The sequence below is a fragment of the Numenius arquata genome, chromosome 13, assembly GCF_964106895.1.
Source record: "Numenius arquata chromosome 13, bNumArq3.hap1.1, whole genome shotgun sequence".
Taxonomy (NCBI): domain Eukaryota; kingdom Metazoa; phylum Chordata; class Aves; order Charadriiformes; family Scolopacidae; genus Numenius; species Numenius arquata.
Window position 1 is genome coordinate 5674818 of NC_133588.1, and position 19889 is coordinate 5694706.

At 42.3% G+C, this 19889-nt stretch overlaps 1 protein-coding gene across 1 annotated transcript in view; it reads left to right on the forward strand.

Moving 5' to 3' along the window:
* Positions 1 to 19889, forward strand: part of ZNF423 (zinc finger protein 423) — a 235364-nt gene that overhangs the window by 43029 nt on the left and 172446 nt on the right. The window contains exon 2 of the mRNA XM_074157910.1: positions 471 to 530. Coding sequence (XP_074014011.1) covers positions 471 to 530 — 60 coding nt within the window. The remainder of the gene's footprint in view (positions 1 to 470; positions 531 to 19889) is intronic.

Sequence of the window (19889 nt, forward strand, 5' to 3'; positions counted from 1 at the left end):
TTCATCAGGAAATAAAGACCCATGACTTATATTTGTTTGGTGTCACAGCAACAGAGCAGGCAGGTGAAGATGATCAACTTTTGCAATTAAAAAGAAGAATTTCCGCAGTTACTGCTCTCAAATGCCCAGCAATTTTGCACATGCAAGTTGTTGTGAGTGTACAAAATTTCAAATATGAATACTTAGCAGCTAGTGATACTTAAACCTCTGTTAAAGTTTCACATGAACTTGCAGTTTCTTCCTGAACAGGTAACAGTAAGCAGAAATCCCATATTTAGGTTAAAACACAGGGAAAACCTCTTTACTAAACTTCTACCTTATGAATTATTTTATAGAAAGCAGTAAGTTCTTTTTTACCAGTGCAGAAGTCTGTTTTAATACTTAATGTCATAGCGGACCTAGTTTTCTGATGGCTTTGCTTTCCAGTTGGTTTGTTTTAGCAATCACAACTTATTTTTGTTCTTTTTCAGTTGAAGAGGGTGAATCTTCAGATTTTGCTTTGACTTGGGACTCATCAGTGACTCAATCAGGTAAATATTTTACTTTCTTCTGGTTGCAAAAACTGCCAGAAAGCTGCCAGGCTTTCTACAGGAACTGTATTTTGTATGTCACATTCCTGTCTCAAATCCAAGACTACCCACTGCAACACAATTTTTATATCAGTTCCATATGGTCAATAAAATCTATTACATACAGAGACTAATATACTCTTATCCTCCGGAGAGCCATTCTTTCTTCTTGTGGGCACACTGAAACGGGTTGTGATTTCTCCAGTATAACCACTTTGAAGTTTTCTGCAATGGGCACTGTTGCACATTCATTCCAATCTAATTACATAAAAGCTACTTTAATAGGAATTTTAAACTTCAGTCTCTACTGGAATGTGTGTATTTCTCCTCTTGGAGGAAATTGGAAAGTACTGTCAGGGCTGAAGAATAAAAGTGCTACATCACTATGGTAGAAAGATTAAACATTTGAACCAGCTTTTGGTTTGCTTGATAGTAATAATGCTTAAACGTAAATTCTTCAGCTGTGTTACATTGATAATTTGAATAAAAAGAGCCTCAAGAAACTGAATGGGATAAAGCAAGTTTGTCTGTAGGTGTGTAATGTGTATTGATAAGACAAATGTCAGGGTAAATGTTAGATTAATTTGCATTTAAAGTAACTAACCACATCTCAGTCACTCCTTGTGTCCTGTGTAAAGACGTTTTACTGTCTATCATGTCTTTAACATTTATGGAATTCTCAGAATATTTTTGATTTTGAAGCCACTAACTCTTTCTGTGCTCTCTCCGCACTGTGCTGCGTGATGGTATTCTCTTAGAAGCTCAGCAGCGACGTGAAAACAGCTCAGAAACTGAGCAGTAATATGAAAATTAACAATGGTGCTGCATTCCTGGTTAGCATGGGTTTTATAAGAGTCACGGGGGGACTGGCTCGCAGGAGGCTTTTCTTAGTCGGCATCTAGCCGCTCTTGAAGGCATAAGCTGCCTTTGTGTGGCACTTTGTGGCATTTCGCTTTGTACCAACGGCGCTCCTGGTTGCGCTGGGTGCATCTTCTCTGGCTGTTGGAAGGGTTTGTGTTTTCGCTAGTCTCCGATAGCAAATACCGTGGTGCTGCTGCTGCAAACCCCTAGCTGTGATGTGGAAGGCCCCTTTGTGCCTGGAGCTAACGGCGCATGAAAAGAGCGCTCGCCGGCTCCCTTGCTTGACCTTCGTCTCAAACAGCAGTGGAGTGGAGGTACCGGTGTTATCTATCACAAATCTTGAATTGTAGTAAATTTAACACAGGCTGAGGATCAAAGCGGCAACAACAAAAATCATTTCTGCGCAGAGCGGGAGTTGGTTTGGGATTTCTGGATGGTATTGGGGACTGCGCTGTAAGTAAAAGACAGCTTGTGAAAGGCTTTTCCCAAATTAGTTGAGTCTCCTCCATTTTTCTTCATTTACTCCCATAATTACAGCTCTCATTCAAGACATCAGATGTGGAATAAAATGTATTGTATGTGTGATTTATGGCAGCTTAAGGAAAATGTGTGCTAATGGGGAGGTTTTCCTCTTAATACATTTAGCAGCTACAGATGTCAATCTTGCATGCATATGAAGGTGCAGTGCGGTATCCTATCAAGACAGGATGTGCATGGGACAGATTGCAGGCTGGAAGATGAGTGAGGAACTACATAGAAAAAGCTTAAAAAGCCCTAGTACGTGGTGGTGCAGCCGCGTGGAGTCACTGGCTCTTGTGTGGTGTGCCTCCAAAGCTATATTCAGTAACTGAAACCAGTCCCTCAGTCCCAGTGTGCAAGACTTTCATTATGTTCTTTTATGATCTTCCTGTTTGCATTAGCTCCAGTAGTGTGATGTTGAACTTCAATAAAGGGTGAAAAAACACGCTTCAGCTTCTCCTTTCATGCCCCTTCTTTCCCTGGCCCAAAGTGACAAAATTGCCTCCCCTTCCTTGACCCTCCTCCCTCCACCCCCAACAGAAGAAAAACCAAAAGGCCAAACCCGGGACTTGTTAACTCTGAAACATTTGCCAGATGTTTCAAATTAACATATTTCTCTCCCTTCTTCTCCTGTGTGTGTTTGTACATCTCTGTGTGTGTGCAAACACATACAAAGCGACTTCTGAAAAATGCTGTTGGCACTCTGCGCGGCTGCTGAGGGCCGGGGGAGCGGCGGTCCCATGGTGGCATGGTACGTAGGGACAGCAGGAGCAGGTAGAGTGTCCTTCGTAAACTTTTTTTTTTTTTAATTTAAAAATACTAGCAAAGTATTTATATAGATGCAGTTGTAGGGAGAGAAGGTAATATGCTGCTCTATCTTTGTTCATCAAACCAGTAGAAGCTCTACTGGCAGAGGTAAAATGCTTTGGAGGAATCCAACCCTCGGCGCAGTTTCACTGAGGTATTTATTCAAATACTTCAGATACAACTACAAATAGCTTTATGATTTTTTTTTTTTAACCACAGCTTAAAGGCTGTTATGTATTAACTTAGAGAATCAGGAAAATGTATAAGGAGGCAGAGGCTGCCCTTGCGCCCAGGGTAAATAACCTGGGTGTCCACCAGCCCTGTTTAACAATGGGCATATAGCGAAATTTCCTTCCTCTCCAGGTCTTGTAAACATTTTTCTTTTTCTTAATGTAAAAAGAGGAAAAAAAGCTTTTCCTTTCCTCTCTTAATCTGAGGACTTGGCTTGCTGTTAAATAGCAGGTCAGTAGTGTTTTGCTGTCTAAGAGGCAGAGATGCTTTCTGTCCCAGCGGAAGAGTGCAGCCAAGTGTTTCTTCTCCCTGCTTTTTCCTCTTAACAGCAAGTGCAGCCTGGAAGCCCGTCCATCTCGCCCCCAAGCATTAGGGAGGGTGGGCTGAACAGGGCTGCTGGGGGGGCCAGGCAAGCGCCCACCTCTGCTTTGCCAAAGGGTTTTCTGCTCCTTCAAAGCCAAGAGGAAAATAAGATTCAATATTTGTCTGGCTGGACCCTTGCTTTGCAACCCTGCGTTGCTGTTGTAATACATCACGAGAGTATTATCTTGAGGAGCAACAAGGGACATCTTAAAGAAGTAAAAAAATCTTACTAAATATATAGAGAATTTAAGGCATTTTAAAGACCTCTGAAAGCATTTTACATGGGGGTTGCTGGGGAATTTCTCATTAGCCTGACTGTGAGGCCCTGGGGAAGCTCAGCTGAATTGTCTGGGGCAAACAGAGCAGATTCTGTCTTCTCCTTAGGAGCCTGCAGACCTAAAAGCCTCATTTTTCTGTGTGTCTGCTTCTGAGGTAACTGAAGGTATCTTATTTCTGTGTGCAGCTATGAGTTATGATACTGATCAAGAAAAGAGTTAGGGAATTAGGGGACCGTGGACCCGTAGCCTGAGTGCTCGGGACCAATGGCACAGGGTTTGTCTTGGTGCGTGTGTGTTTGCAGAACACGGGAGGGTCTTTGCAGCGTTCAGGACCGGAAGGACCTCTCCAATGCCAGTGCCCAACCATCTATTAGCACACGACGTTAGTATCATCCAATTATAACATTCCAGAAATCATGAAAATAAATTACAGGTTGGTATTTCCTCCCTTCTTCCCTCAATGGCTCCGGGGTTCCCTGTCGCAGCCACCGAGCTCGCTGCAGCGACTGGGCACACCTGCAAGGGACACGTTAACGAAATGCAGCATGGCAAAAAAACCACCAACCAACGCAACATTTTAGGACACAGACATTTGTTGTTTTGCCGTTAAGAGTTTTCCCACGTGCTTGTTCTATACAGTACGCTACTTTAGGTTTTTAATTGCCTTCTGTGATTTCTTTTAAAGTTTCCCTCCTTCAAGGAGGGGAAAAAAAAAAAAAGAAAAGGGGAAGCAGCAGCTTTTGAGAAACAAACCACAAAATAAAAAAAAACCATCCTGTGGTCACTCCTTTCCCCCTCTCTTTCTGCTTTGCATGGCATTGCCCAGCTATGTAAATCACAATTTTCACTTGGTACCTTCAGAGGAGGAGCATCTTGATGCAGTTTGGAGACTTATTTTCACTCAGGGCTGTCAAAGTCGGTGCTGGGACATTTTTAAGGCCATTTCCGCTACTCATGGCTTTCCCTGCCTGTTCCCTCCTGGCTGTTCCCTGTGCTCTCCTCTGCCACTGGTCTTCTGATCTCAATGCTGCTGCTGTCCACCCCCAAAATGTTGAGCGTTTTCTCTGTTTTCCTCTTACTGTTTTTGTAGGGTTGGGTTTAATTTTGGCTGCCGAAGGAACAAAAAGGATGAGAAAGCCAAGCTCTCATGAAGCAAATGGAGACGTGCCCCTGAAAGTATTCATGTGTTAACTTTTTTTTTTTCTCCTTTTCTGTTTATTCAGATAAGCTACAGAAAATGTTTTATCCTTGCTCACCTTTCCCTTTTTGGAGGCCTGTTTCAGTCACACAGTTTGTTGTCCCCTCAGCCTTCCTCCAGCACTCTGGGCTTGCACACCCCAGCACGGTCCACTGCCTGGTGCCCACCGAGGCCACCATCCTTGTGGGACCCCACCCCCTGTGGTCTCACAGTACCCAGGGCTGTCCCTGCCTCTGCCCATGTGCCCCTGGCAGCTCCTGCAGAGCCCTTGCTGGTTCTGCTCCAGCTGCACAACCTGCTGGGCATGGGCTGTGTCAGGATGCTATGGTTTGAAGAACCCACAACAATTTATTGTCATTTAGACAATTATTCTACCGCCTGATGACCTTTTCCCACCCAGGAGGGGGAATTGAGAAAACACAAGGAAACCCAAGAGCTAAAATATAAACAGATTTAATAGAATACTACTAAATAATTAACATCAATAATACTAAAGAACCAATATTGATTCCGATACCAATATAAAATATACAGGGATTATACTCGGCCAATATATTGTAGTGATAGGACGAGGGGTAACGGTTTTAAATTGAAAGAGGGGAGAGTTAGATTAGATACTAGAAAGAAATTCTTTGCTGTGAGACACTGGAACAGGTTGCCCGGAGAAGCTGTGGCTGCCCCGTCCCTGGAGAGGTTCAAGGCCAGGCCGGATGGGGCTTTGAGCAACCTGGTCTGGTGGGAGGTGTCCCTGCCCAGGGCAGGGGGGGTTGGAACTCGATGATGTTTAAGGTCCCTTCCAACTCTAACTGTTCTATGACATTGGTAGGAAGCTCTGCATTCCCAGCAGTGAACAACAAATATCAGACAGTCCAAGTGCTGCAGCTTTGGGAGGAAGGGAAGGGCTCAAGGGTCTGGCATTGGGGCAAGAAGTTCTCAGGATGGCAGCCATCCTAGAAGAGGAAAGCTCAGCAAACTTTCTAATTTATATTGAATATGATCATAGTATGAAATAATCCTGTTGGCCAGCTTGGGTCAAGCGTCCGGGTCTTGCTCCTCCTTGTCCCTGCGCCTGGCTAGCTCGAAAATACTGAGACCTTGAAACCCTCATACCATAGCTGGCTATAAAGGGAGCATTTCCACAAATTCAGACACTAGAGTCTTCTAGAAAATGCATTTTTCCCTAGCATTAGAAGAGATATTATTGAAAAGTCAAATTACTGAAGGAGAAATTAATCTTGTGTCACTCAATCCAGGACACAGGAGTAAGTCAGGAAGGTCCAGATGAGTGAGGCTGTCCTCCCATAGACACCAAGCCTTTTGTCTATTTCTATGTGTATGTTATTTTATCTTATTTAACTTCTAAATGGCAGAACACTGAAAGAAACCCTCTTGAACGGCCTCAGCATGAAATTCTGGGATGGCTGTTGCCGAGCATTGAAAAGGTCGGTTGTAATTCAGTGGGCATTAGAAACCTGTTATCTGGCAAGTACTCTGAAATTTCCTGTCCTGAGTGCCTTCATGAGCTTGGGCATCTTGTAAAAGCTGATTTCTTTAGTAGTTCAATATGAGAAGGTTCTGATTACGGTGCATAAGGATTTCAAAAGAAATTAATCTTTGAACATAGCAAAGAACGTAAGAGATTTTGATAACTAACTTGGTTGAATATTTTTTCAATATACTATGAAATGTTTGATCTCAACTAGTTGGCTTTCTTATATTGGTTTTAAAAATAGCATCCTTGTCTCTGCGTGGACCTGCTGTATGCAGCACAGTCAGTATAATCTTAGGCTCTCCAAATTTTAAATATCTGCTTTGGAAGCAGCCAAAGCCCAAATAAACTAGAAATAAAGCTAGGGAGGTTTGTAGCTCTGGCTGCTGCATTTCTCATTTATTCTAAGTTGAACTTTTATTTTTCTTGGTAATGTGTGGGTTTTTATGATGTAGCATAGTTATGTGTCCTTTCAGAAGAGGAAAAAAATTAGTTTTCCTCTCCTAATTGTAAAATTTATTTTTAAACTTCGTTCTTTACTTATAAATACTATATTTTTTTTAAAGAAAGTACTTTTGGCAGTGTTTTCTTAAACAAAAGGTGAAGTGATGGCAAGTACATGATACTCAGATAATGTGGTGATGGGTGAACATCCAAGACAGATGTAAAATTTTTGGAGCTGGGATAATATAAAAAGAAACAAGGCGAGTAATTATAAGCCCTTCCCAGATTACTCTGTTTGGAGGAGCTCACAGCACAACTCTGCATCTGCAGGGGCGAGGGCTTCCTGGGAGCAAGCCTCTGCTCCAGCGCTCCTAGGCTGGTGGGAAGGGGGACGTGGTGCTGCTGGCTGGAGTGACAGGGGTCCCTGGGGCTCCCTGAGGTCCAACAGACATCCCACAGCTGTAGCACCTTCAGGGAAAGGAGAAGTGTAAAAACTGAGATTCCTCGTTGTGTGTGGTGCAGTGCAGCACCGACACGTGCATCTGTCATGGAAACAGCCGCCCCGCGAATCCACCGGGGCCTCTCCGGTGGTGCGGCACCATAGGTGTTCCCCTCTTGTTTGGGGAGGGAATCTTCGGCAAGAAGGAGCGATCTTCAGATGTGAACACAGCATGGGTGTCAGTATTTAAATTAGAAGCACACACCTGTGTATCACGGCATTTCCTAGAAAATACTTACTATTAAAAATGTTAATTGGGAAAATTATACCGATAGCACAGAGGAGGAGAATTAATTTCCATGGTAAAAGAGGGGAGGAAAGAAAAGCTTGTATCAAAGCGAGCTGTCGAGTACTCCTCTTACCCCATCACCTACCTGTTCCCAGGCTCTTTAAAGATAGTGTCTGCTGAAAGCCTGCCTGCTTCAGAGAAGCTGAGTGAGCGTAGTCTATTGCAGTGTGTCCGAGCTTCTCAGTACCTAAAGCCAGGCCCCCTAAGTAGCTACAAGCAGCATCTGTAAAGGGGAGGATTCTGGGGTGTCACAGCCCCAGCCTGGCCATGAGTCTCCATCCCTTGGTAGCGTTCAGGTCTCCCGCTGGTGTGAACGTCCCAGTGAAGGACGCTGCCCTTGAGCTGGAGGGAGCGCTGGAGAGGAGCAAGGTGTAGCATAGCACCTTCCCATCTTCTTCACGCTCCTGCTCTCCCTTCCTGTGTTTCTTTCCAGTGATGCTGCCTTGTTCTCTCTTGCTGCCCAAGCAAATGGCTGTGTTTTTAGGATGAAAATTGTATCTCTTGTTTACAATAGCCTTCAGGAGCGTAACTAGCAGTAATGGGCTAAAGTAAAGCAAAGGAGATGCCAGGCTGAATATCAGGAAACATTTCCCAGTAGTGGAATCTAATAGACTCGGGTGTTATCTCTCATCACTTAAGTCGTTTGCAAACTGGACTGGACAAAGCAGTTGAAAATACACTGTAGGAATGGTCCTACATTAGCAGAGGGATGGATAAGATCACCTCATAAATCCTTCTCATTTCTAATTTGTTCTGCTGCGCTCTGGATTTGCTAATCTCCTGCAGATTTGAGGACAGAAGCAGACTGACCGGTCAGGCAAATTGTGCTTTCTAGAGCTTATTTCAATAAATATTTTTGTGTAGGATCTCAAAGCACTTTACAAATGCTAATTAAGCCTCCCAACCTAGTAGAAAGTATTCCTTGTGCCCCACGTCCATAGTGTTTGTCTCCACATGCTGCGGTGTGCACCGTGCTGCAGGTTGACTTTCCCAGAGGGCTCTGGCTCTGGCTCCGGGATGGATGGCCACTTGCCAGCCCATCTTGCTTTGAGTTGTTTCTGCAGGTCAGCGTCTTTGCTTTTCCAAGTCTGCTTTGGCTGGCTGGTAGGGGCCAGGGAAGCTGAAACTGTGCTGCTGTAGGAAGGCATTGCAATGGGGTTTGCCTTTGTGAGATCAGACAGCTGAGCAGCTGAAGGAAAGTCTCCTGGTGAACGATTTCTTCGGCTTTCACGGAAACTGATGTTCTCCTTCGACCAGTTTACACGTTGCAGTTGTAACTGGTAGCTCAAAACTCCCAGCCTGAATCAATGTAAAACAGGAATAACAGAATATATTACGTTGGCCTGTTGCTTAGATGAGAAAAACCAATAAAAAATAATGCCACGGTGGTGGATCCCCAGTAATCATTCTTCTTGAGGGAAAAAAAACCCAAATTGTGCCAACCCTGAGAATGGGGTTTTATAAACAAGGTTGTAAAAGAAGAAAAACAAATGGAATAAACAAGCTCTGCTGCTTTGTTTTCTGGGCTGAGTTGATATGAAATATGATAAGTTGATATGTTGATATGAAACTGCAGTGAAGAACTGCATGAAATTTATGATGCTTTGCCCAAATAATCTTTGCTTATTCAGTACAGGAAACCAGAATCATTTGGGTTGGAAGGGACCTCTAGTGGGTCTCACTCAACATTGACCTGACTTGTAAAAGTTTCTGTAACCATTATTGCTGTATTTTTGGTTAAATTGTCTTGAACTGTTAAGCTTATCGTAGACCAAGAGTACAAGTATGGTTACTGTAGCATAAGAATGTGTAGAAAACAGAAATTAAAGCCAAATACTCATTAAAAAAAAAAAGGGTTTTTAAAAGTTAATATGGCCTATAATTTCCCATAATAGAAGGTAAGTTTGTATTTCTGTCATTTAGTGTTTAAAGTAGCCTTTTTCCGGTCTTGCTGTAAGGAATTACGATGTCATTGTCAAAATAAACCAAGCTCATCTCATAATCTTGTATTTGTTGTGTATGAATTCAAATGAGAAAACTGTTAAATGGGACCATTTATAATGAGATTTGAGATACCCTATGGCTCTCACTTGGAGACAAGTGACCTTTGTCTTTTTTGGGGCTGAGTAACAGCGCAATGTAGATTTAATAGATGTGTGCAGAGACCTGGCAGTAGATCGGGGTGTGTGTGGAAGAGGTGCTCGATGCCTCTTGCTCTACATATTTTTGAATTCCTCACACTTGGGACTGAAATGCCTGCCTATTTGTGTGTTTTATAGTAGCCATGCCTCCTTTCTCATTTTGGATGGCTTTGGCATTCGTTTGTAGAAATTATTAGGCAGTCACAAAACACTAAAGAGCAAGGAAAAAAAAAAAACCCGTACGCTTTGCTTGGAAACACTGTCTGTGTTGCATAAAGCTCTGACAAGATCAAGCCTCTAATTAAATTATCTGGCACGTGGACAATTCTGTTCCGAGATCTGCTGAGCTAATGTGTAGCCATTAGCTCATACAGCCACCAAATCAGAAGTACCAAAGAGACAATTTACATAGGGCCACAGCGTGTTTTAAAAAATTCTGGTGAGTTGTGAAGCCTGTAATGTTAATTGCCAGTTAGCACATTGTAATTGCTGTAATTATTTGCAAGTAAAATGATGTAAGGGACTTAACATTGTACTTTTCTTAACACTTCACATGTTGGTGATCGACTAAATCTCCCACTTAGAGTTTTGCTGGTTATTTTAAGAACTTGACAGCCACTTGCTGAAGTCTGAGCTCATCCGCAAGCTTTGTGTTCTGCCTGTTGTCTTTAACGCTGAGTGGTGGCCTCTCTAAAGTCTTTATTAAAAAAAAAAAAAAAGGCAATAAAATAATAAATGCTAATGTCTGCCGCTGACCAGCGAGAGCAGAGCCAGCCCTGCAGCTGGCCGCACCGGAGCCCAGCTGGGAGAGAGCCCTCAGCACAAATTGCCAGCCTATTGCCTCCCACCGCCACGCCGCGGAAGTGGGCCAAAAGCTCCTCCGTATGGGATTAAAGGGATGTGTAATAGATTAAAGATCAAAAATGTTAATTAAGAAATGGTCTTTTCTAATAAGATGCCTTCAAGGGCACGGTACCAAAAAATGAGGCAATATCTCATTTTGGCAACAGCGCTGGGGTTGTAATGAAGCTGGAGCACGGGGGTAAGGGGAGAAGGAAGGGACGCCTCCTGTTCGTGGCATCTCCTTCAGAAGGGGTAAATCAATTAGCAAGAAAAATGTAAACATATAAGTCAGAACGGCATTACTCTGAATTCTACTGAACAATGTGTGGATTTAGACATTCGCGTTCTAGCTTGGCGTTTCCTTGAGGATAAGTTGGCAGTTTGTGACAGATAAAGAAGGATTCCTTCAGCTTAGTGGTATTTAAGCAGCAGCATTGTAATTTGGCTGAAAATAACCACTCTTTGATGCATTTGAAGTGAATCCATGCAATATATCTTCCTGACATAATTTTCTAGATATGGGAAGTTCAGCAACTTTGTTGATGGATTGAAACTGTGTTTGAGGAAAGGCTTATTTTTCTTCAGAAAAGGGAAGAACCACAATTCTGAGCTCTCATATTCCAGGCTCCTGCAGCAGGGAGAAGTTTACGTTTTACAAATAAACTGATACGCGTGTGTCACTTTTGTGTTTCAAACCCAAAAGGTGTTATTGAGAGCTGTGAAATTTTATTGCATCGTTATAACTAAAGAAAACATGCTTTTTTTTAAGCTTGAGCATTCTAGTTAGTGACTCCGACGTTAACGTTTTCTTAGTAAACTCATCAAAAACCCAAAAGGCAAACTCGGAACTCAGTGCTTTTCCTTGTGGTGGATTTCACATCCCCCTTCATCCCACACTTTCCCCTCTAAAAGCCTTAATGCTGAAAGCTGCAGTATTTCTGAATGAGTTATTTGCTAGCGTAAAATGGAGGGACCGTGAAGGCAAATTTCTCCCCTCTTGGATGGAAGCGTTTGCTTGGATAAAGAAAACCTGTGGCAAGGTGAGGCTCTCTGCGTAGTGTGTGTGCGTGTGTTTTAATGCTCTGTCTGTTGTTTGAACCAAGGCTAGGGAGAGTTCCCAATTTGAGAGAAATACGGTGGGAAGGCGCTCGCCGGTCGGGTGCCCCTGTGTGTGCGTGGCGAGCTGGGGCCGGCTGAAGCAGCCTGGCAGGAAAACATCCTCCAACTACGGTCTGAAACTTAAATTTCTTGGGTCTCGTTTAATTGAGAGGAGGTTCAGAGCACTTGGAGCTGGGCATGGTGTAGACTTGTGCTTATTAGTATTATTTAGCTTGGATGGGGGCTATAGGAAACTTAAATTAAATGCCACTAAATTCCCGTGCCCAAATTTTGTCAGATAAGTGAACACAAATGGAGACTGTGGTTATTTTCATCCAAAGAAAGAAAATTGGAGAACTATTTCTTATCCAAAGACTTAAATCAGATCTTTTCGCAGTTCATAAACGTATTGTTGTGACGGACTGATTAGTTCCATCTTTACTTGATTTCACTTATGGTTTTTGTTAAAAGAAATGTGTAACTTGGACTTGAATTAGCCTTCTCCCAAGAAGGGCTACGCCAAACTGCTCTTGCTGACACATCAAGGAGATACAACTGTAGCAACAGAAAGATCGTTGCCTTTTTCCTTACTATGAAGTTCCTTTAAAAATCTCAAAGTAATTTTATGCTGGGCAAGTTTGAAGACAAGGTTCTGAATCGAAGTTTTCCTCTGTGTAATTTTGACAATGTTCCAAAAAGATGTATGTTGTCTGTCATTCTTCTTTCAGTGTCGATAGGGAAGGCTTCCATTTTGCATTGTTTATTTAATCAAGTAGGTTATATTCGCAGAAAACTGGTCGGTTTGTAATGCTGTCGTTAATTTGTACAGAATGTGTTCCCCCGTACAGAAATTGAGAAAACTTGGAACTTAAACTTTGATAGTAGTTCATATCGTGCTCTTTCCGTTTAGCCCGTGAGTCCAGGTGACCATTTATCCTGTTCAACGAATGAGAAATGTTCTGCATAAAAAGCACGTGGCTTCTCCTCCTTGATCATATTAAACAAAATACATTTATTGCCAAATTTCCACAGGAACATCCAGGGACCGTATACAAAATTAGCGGGGTTAGGCAGGTATAACTGAGAGCAGCATTTAGTCTATAATCTTATGAAAAAAAGGTTGTGCAGTAAAAATGTACTTTTTCTGATCAAGGTGAATTTCAGGCTGAAATCTCGCACAAGTTAGCTGGTAGCCGGATTGGTAAAACATCTTCTGGAAAGGATGTTGCAGAAATCCACGGGTTTTTTTCATTTTTTCTGTATATATTATGAGTGTAGACAGCTGCAGTGTTGAAGGGATGAGGAATATCACCTCTGCAAATGCTCTTTCTGGGTTTGTGTTGTGACAAGCAAGGGCAGATGCTTCTGTGTAACAGAATTAAATTATGCTTCATTTTTCACCCTTACTTCCAAAAAGCAGTGCTCGGTATTTATGGTGTTTTGTGTGTGAAATCGAAATAAGAATTGGTGTCGCTCTTCCTCCAAAACTGTTTATAAAAACTGCTGAATTTTTAGGGCTTTTTAATATACTGAGGTTGTAAACCTGTTGTATTTTAAATGGCTTTCTGAGTTGCAGAGAAACCCACAGACGCACCACAGGCGCTGGAAGTGTGGTGGAGCCATCAGTGAACTATTAAATGAGAAAACACATCAGAAGAGTTAAGTGATTTTTAGCTTGATACTGTAATGAAATATTTTAAAACTATATCTGGTTAATGAACGTTGTGGCCAGACTGCATAATTGACCGAAGATGTAGGAAGTGGAAGCGCTTTAAAAATAGACTCCTAGTTGTAAAGCGGGTGGAGGGGTCCAAAGCAAACCCCAAACCCTCTTTCCATGGGGCTGGTGGGAGAGGGGGGTGTGTGGGGCTGTGGGTGCGATGGCCGTGCCCACGTGTGGCTGTTGAAAAAGCTGTTTTGCAGGATGAAGTTCCCAAGTACGCATCTGCCCATTTGTTGGCAACTAAAATGCAAATTCAATAATTTTAGGGAAAAAAAAAATTGGGACTAGGCCCCTACAAAGAAATGTGCCTTTTAAAAATGGATAATTTGTTATTATTACTACTTTTTACCTAGTGCAAAGTACACAGGGAATGGGGCTGCTAAAGAGCGTATCAACTAAATTAGGGTTAATTAGAAGTTCTCCCAAATAGCTGGTGCTTCATCAGCAACAAAGCAGTGTGTAAATAAATCTAATTTCTCTCCAACTAAACTCCTCACAAGCTTAATTACAACAGCGACAATATCTGGGCCCTTACCCCCCTTTTTTTGTTAGTGGGAGGAGGTCATTACGAGCTGTATCTGGTAAGGGTTATCCTGAGCAGTCCAGAGCTGTGCCTTTCACAGGTGTCCTTCGAGGCCGAGGAAGAAGTGGAGGAACTTTCAGTGTGTCTGGGAGAGCCCAATTAAGGTAGTTTATAAGAAACTTGAGAAGCAGAAAGCACTGATCGAAAGGAAAAAATCAGCACTATATTCTGGAGAGACTTTTGTTAATTACATAAAGTATTTCCACTACTTGGATTATTTTTCATCTTAATTTCTTCCCCTTTATTAGTCATTTGCCAGCAAAAATCTGTAACTAGGGTTTTATCTGTCCATTTGTTTTTTACCATACGTTATCATCCTCCTTGTGGCAGATCCAAGGGCTCTGCCAGTTCTCTGGCTGTACCACACGGCTGTCTCCTGCTCTGACACTCGGGACCTGCCCAACAAGAGGAGCAGCTGAGGGAGACAAGACTTTAAAGTCACTTTAGCTTTAACTCTTTTAAATGCCTTTTCACACTTTATTTGCCATTTAGGGCTAGAAGAAAGAATGCAGGAAGATATTAGGAGAAAGTGTTATCACTGCTAAAAGGATCACTGCGCTGGAGAGCTGCTGCAGCTGACGGCTTAGTCCAGGGATAAACAGCTGAAAACCTCTTGCCAGAAATTAGTTATCGCAGGGAAAGTACAAACCTGGGTGCAGGTTTCAGCTGGGTGGAGAAGTGCTCTGCTGAGGGCTCATTCAGAGGGATTAACTTATTTCATTTGGTGCTTGATTCACTGTCTTCTATGATTTTTTTTTTTTTAAATTATTTTTTATTTAATTTCTAATTCCACTGAAGGCAGCGCATTCCTTATTACGCAGTGTCACGTTTCAGCCGATCCCAAATTAATAAATGAGCAGCAGCAGAATAGCATGCAGCACAATTCTAACAGCATGAGCTGCACAGAAGTATATTTCACTTAGCTCCAATTTAAATACTCTGCTTTGCTCGATTTAATTATGTGAAATTACTGAATTAATGGCTTTGTCAAGTGAAACGTGTAGGACTTCAGAGTTTGGTATTAAGGAAAGAAATGAGAAAGGAAATTTGAGGTACATTAATTTTTGCGTCTGAGCTTGTGTTAAACACAAACTGAAATATAACTGAGCCCGCAGCCCAAAATCACATCATGTTTCAAAACTCGGGAAGAGAGAATGAGCAGAAAATGGCAGGAAACTTTTGGAGTTGTTCTGCAAATTTGGTTTCCCTGTTGGCTTGCATTAACGTCCTGGGTGTTTCTGCTGGGCGAGAGGTGTGTGTGTGTGTGCAGTAGGGGCTGGCCGCGGTCACGCGTAGGTAATACGTTTTGTAGAATCTGATGCTCCTCTAATAGCTTGGCCACCTGTGAAAAACCCTTTCCCATCCTGCATAATACGAGATTTACAGACTTTCCTCTCTTTTCTGCTTGAGAATCTTGTTAAGTTAATGAATGTGGAAAAAAAGGCAACTGAATTCTTTTGCTGTGGTCTGGATACCTGCATCAGGACATCGTGCCCAGCCCGGGGCTGGTCATGCAGAGATGTACACGTGTTAACGAGACCTGGGGGTAACATTTCCGAAAGCTTGTAAGCCCTACCCTTCTGAAGCCATTTAGACGCGTGGGTGCCTAACTCTCATTAATTTCCAATTTCGTGGGGTTTTGCTACAGTCCCTTGCCATTCAGTGGGCTCCTAAATCCCTTGTGCTGCCTGTGGATGTCCCCTCCAGCTGGAGCAGTGTAAGGTACAGTTTTCCCAATTTCTGCTCCTTTTGCCAGCTGTGCCCTGCTTGGAGGGCTCCTGTGCAGCAGAACCTGGTAGCAGAGAGACGTGAGCTTATGTTTGGGAAAATGCTGCTTATTCCTCAGGTGCATTTGAAGAACCTTTTTTCCAAAGCAAACCAGATCTGTAGAGAGAAAATCATTGAGCTTTTTTCCTCCAAGATGATGTTTGGTATTTGATCAGACCGTAAAACTCACAACTAGGTTATGGTCCAGGTCCAACCCTGCATACCCTGGGTATAAAGAGGAGTTTTACCCAAGAAGCTAATAACTTCATGAACCTGGCCCCACAGAAACCTCTCAGCTCTTTAATCACAGTTTTGAAGACTTCCAGGCACAGTTATCGCAGAAGTGGGTCCCTTCTATGCTCCTTCAGCTGCACATTTGTTATTCCTGCTGGAAAACAACCCAGGCAGGTTCTGAGCAAACCAAGACTCATGAGAAAGTCAGTGAAATAATTATTGCTTTCTCCGATTTGCCTAAGTGTGGTTTTCTTCCTGCCCCAATATGTTTTTCCCTCTGTTGTTCCATCTTTTCCCTTTGTATCGATTCCACCCCTTGGTTCCTGATGGTTTGCAGAGTGTTATGGCTCTTTCCTTCTGAGTTTTGAGGTTTTTATAGATACAAAAAGGTGAATGCAAATGCTACCTGTAGGATCCTATAGGCTTGGGCTGTGAAAGGCATTCTTCTTCAGCATGGTTTTTAAACAAATCTATGCCTGAAGCATGGGAAAAGTGCATTTTGAACAGAAATATATTCAGGGACATAAGAGGGTGTTTTGTATTGAGGCCTCGCTCTGCTTTCCTGTTGCACCTTGCTCCCCTGTGCGCACACTGCAGGCTGTTACACACCGAGGACGGGAATCTTCCGGGGGCCAGGACTTACCTGCAGAAAGGACAACTCAAAGTCCCGGACCTTACAGAGGAACAACAAAGGAATCTGTGTTTTGAATTAGGCAAAGGGGGTTCAAACGTTGAGATACATAGTCACATTTGTCACTTCTGGTAAATTACATCATCTGTAATTTTTCTCTCTTTAAAAATCATCAGGTTTATTTTAATAATGAGTTCCAGCAGCTGCTATTCTGAGCAGAACCAGTCAATACCTTATTTTTGCATTTGATATGCAGCTGCAATAACAAGCCACATGTGAATTTCATTAAACCTTCCAAATTTTCTGTCTGCTCAGGGAGCTATAGATTTAAGTTTTACAGCTATCTGGCTTTACCTTAAAGTGAAAAAAAAATATAAAAAATTCACACCATTTCCTTAAAAGAAAAAGAAGTTTTTTGTCATGTCTATGAATTAAAATGTGATTAAGATGTCCTGTGTTAGGTGTGAGTGGGATTCCATGGAATACTGGAAACAGGGCACTTGTCTTCAACAGAGAATTGAAAAATAGTAAGTTGAGCATTATGAAAATATCCATATACCTAAATAAAATTAAAGTGCTGGTTTTGTGCTGAAAATTTACATGGGGTTTATTAGATTACGAGGCCAGTATTATTTAACAGTTGCATGTCAAAGACTGAAAGCACATTTTTATGAAGAAGTGCACTTCACTTTGAAGTTAATACTTGCTGCATACTAATTCCCTTGTGCACATAAATGAATTTTAGATCAGTTTTGATTTGAACCTCATTATCAGAACTGGAGGTGGCAGTTACTCCCATTCAGATGCACCTTAAGAATCTGGAAGCGGACACTAAGATCTTGTTTCCAGGGCCAGATAATCCATTGCACAACTACTAGATGTCTTGAGCAAGTGGATGGGAGTTTTCTGCGGGTGACAGCGGAGAAGTTTGGATAGCTGTGTGCAAACACACTATTTGATTTGAATGCCGCAGAGATCTACAAAGCAAATTGCTATCTGACATCAGAAAGAAGTGTGAGGTGTTGATACTGTGAGAAAGTAGTGGTAACTGTTGTCTCTGCTCGGAATATCCCTGGTAGCAAACAGACCAGAAACGAGTCGTGGTAGAAAGCAAGATGTCTCTTCTAGGACTGTCACTTTTTGATCTAACACAGGCTGTGCTTTGCGGGTCAGATGCACACAGGAAAGGTGCCTTCCTCCTTTGCTCTGCCATCTGCTAATGAGCACTGGGCCCTGCTCCCACTGCAGCCCACTGTAGCCCACCAAAACCACCCCCCAGGGATTTTGAGCCCATCCTTTCCAAGGAGGAGACCCCAGTGTCTCCTTGCAGTGTGGTGGGAGGGCAACCTGCCGGGGTTCCTGGGGGGACGGAGGGCAGGACCTGGGGAGAACCCTGCAGTCGGGGTCTGTTTGAGTAACCCAACGCTTGGCACCCTCCGGGCTGCTCTGCTCTGCCTTTGGTTGCATTTTCTAAAATCCACCTTTTGTGCTTTTTGTGGCGGGGAAGTGTTTACATCCCCTATTTATACTCTGAAACCAGTTGCCAAACGCTGAAGAGCTGATAAACACTATGTGCTGTTAACACTATAAAGTACAATCCCACTGCTGCTTGCATGCAAATAAATAATAATAACTTAGCTCTTTGTCCGCTTTTCAGTGTATAAATGCATTTGTTGTATAGCGCAGTAACATCTAAATCATTTTAGTGAAAGCACTAGAAAGGCTGAAACATTACCTGCAGGTACGATTAAGAGGAAATTTTACTGTTTGGTGGTGTTTTTATGATTTCCTTATCTGATTTTTTTAAAAAACACTTTTAAAGTGATGTGATGCTTAATCACTATTGCTGGGTTTCACTTTTTTTCTTTCAATTTTTAATTTCACTGGGTTATTTTTGCCTTCCTAAGGACTGAGGGATTAGCCCACAGGCTAAAAGTTACTATAAAATGTTCATTAAATCTTTTCTTGTATCCGTTACAGACACAGATATCTTTTTAATGTTCCTGGTCAGTTTTGAGGCCACTCTTTTTGTAACTACCCATAAATCATTAGCAAGTGTTTTTAGTTTCATCAGTGAAAGGTTAATAGAAGCCCATAATTTTCAGATATATCTTTTTTGATTAGCTGCTCAGAAATTTCCTTAAAAAGGGGGTGTAAATTGTTCCAAACAGAAAAGTGGAGACTGTGTCCAATTTGTGCATAAATTGAAATTGTCTTTCTGATAGACTCTTCGGAAGGTGTGGGGTTGCCTTTGAGGTAATGATTTAAACATAAACTGACCCTTGATGAGGGAGCTGGAGTTTCAGTTTAATGCGTTTCTGCAGTTTTCTTTCGCCTTCAGTGCCTTCAAATTCCACACAAATAATTCCTTCATAACAAGTGCCTTTTCAGAAGATGTATGCTGCTGACAGTTAATATAAAATTATTGCCCCTGAATGCATTTTTGTAATTACTTCCTAGAGAACTGTCTTTGTGTTAGAAGACATTTCACACTTTAGTAACATAAGTGTTTGGGGAGAACACGAGTAATAATTACAAGCAGTCTTTCAGTGAAAATAAACCTAAAAATTATAAAAAAAGCTAATGTTAACGTTGGTTAGAGACAGTGAGGAATTTATTTAGCACGTTACGCCTGTCTGTAAATTTTCCAAGTTTAATAACCCTTCAGTAACTAAACTTAAAAAAAAGCAATAAAGAACAGAGAAACTGCTTTCTAATTTTTAAGCCATAATGAAACTAAAAACTGATTAAAAGTGACATGCTACTAGAGACAGAATAAAGAAACTTAATCTGAATGCTCCTATAGGAGATTTCTGCTATAATGGAAAATGAAATGGCTCACAGTTTGATCAATAAAAAAATTAGCAGCATTTAATAAAAGGTTTCTCTAGCATGTTGAATAAAGGATCATAGAATCATAGAACGGTTAGAGTTGGAGGGGACCTTAAAGACTGTTGAGTTCCAGCCCCCTGCCATGGGCATGGACACCTCCCACCAGACCAGGTTGCTCAAAGCCCCATCCAGCCTGACCTTGAACCCCTCCAGGGATGGGGCATCCACAGCTTCCCTGGGCAACCTGTTCCAGTGTCTCACCGCCCTCACAGGAAAGAATTTCTTTCTAGTATCTAATCTAAATCTCCTCTCTTTCAGTTTAAAACCATTACGCCTCGTCCTATCGCTCCACTCCCTGATAAAGGGTCCCTCCCCGTCTCTCCTGTAGCCCCCTTCAGGTACTGGAAGGCCACTATAAGGTCTCCCTGGAGCCTTCTCTTCTCCAGGCTGAACAACCCCAGCTCCCCAAGCCTGTCCTCATAGAAGAGGT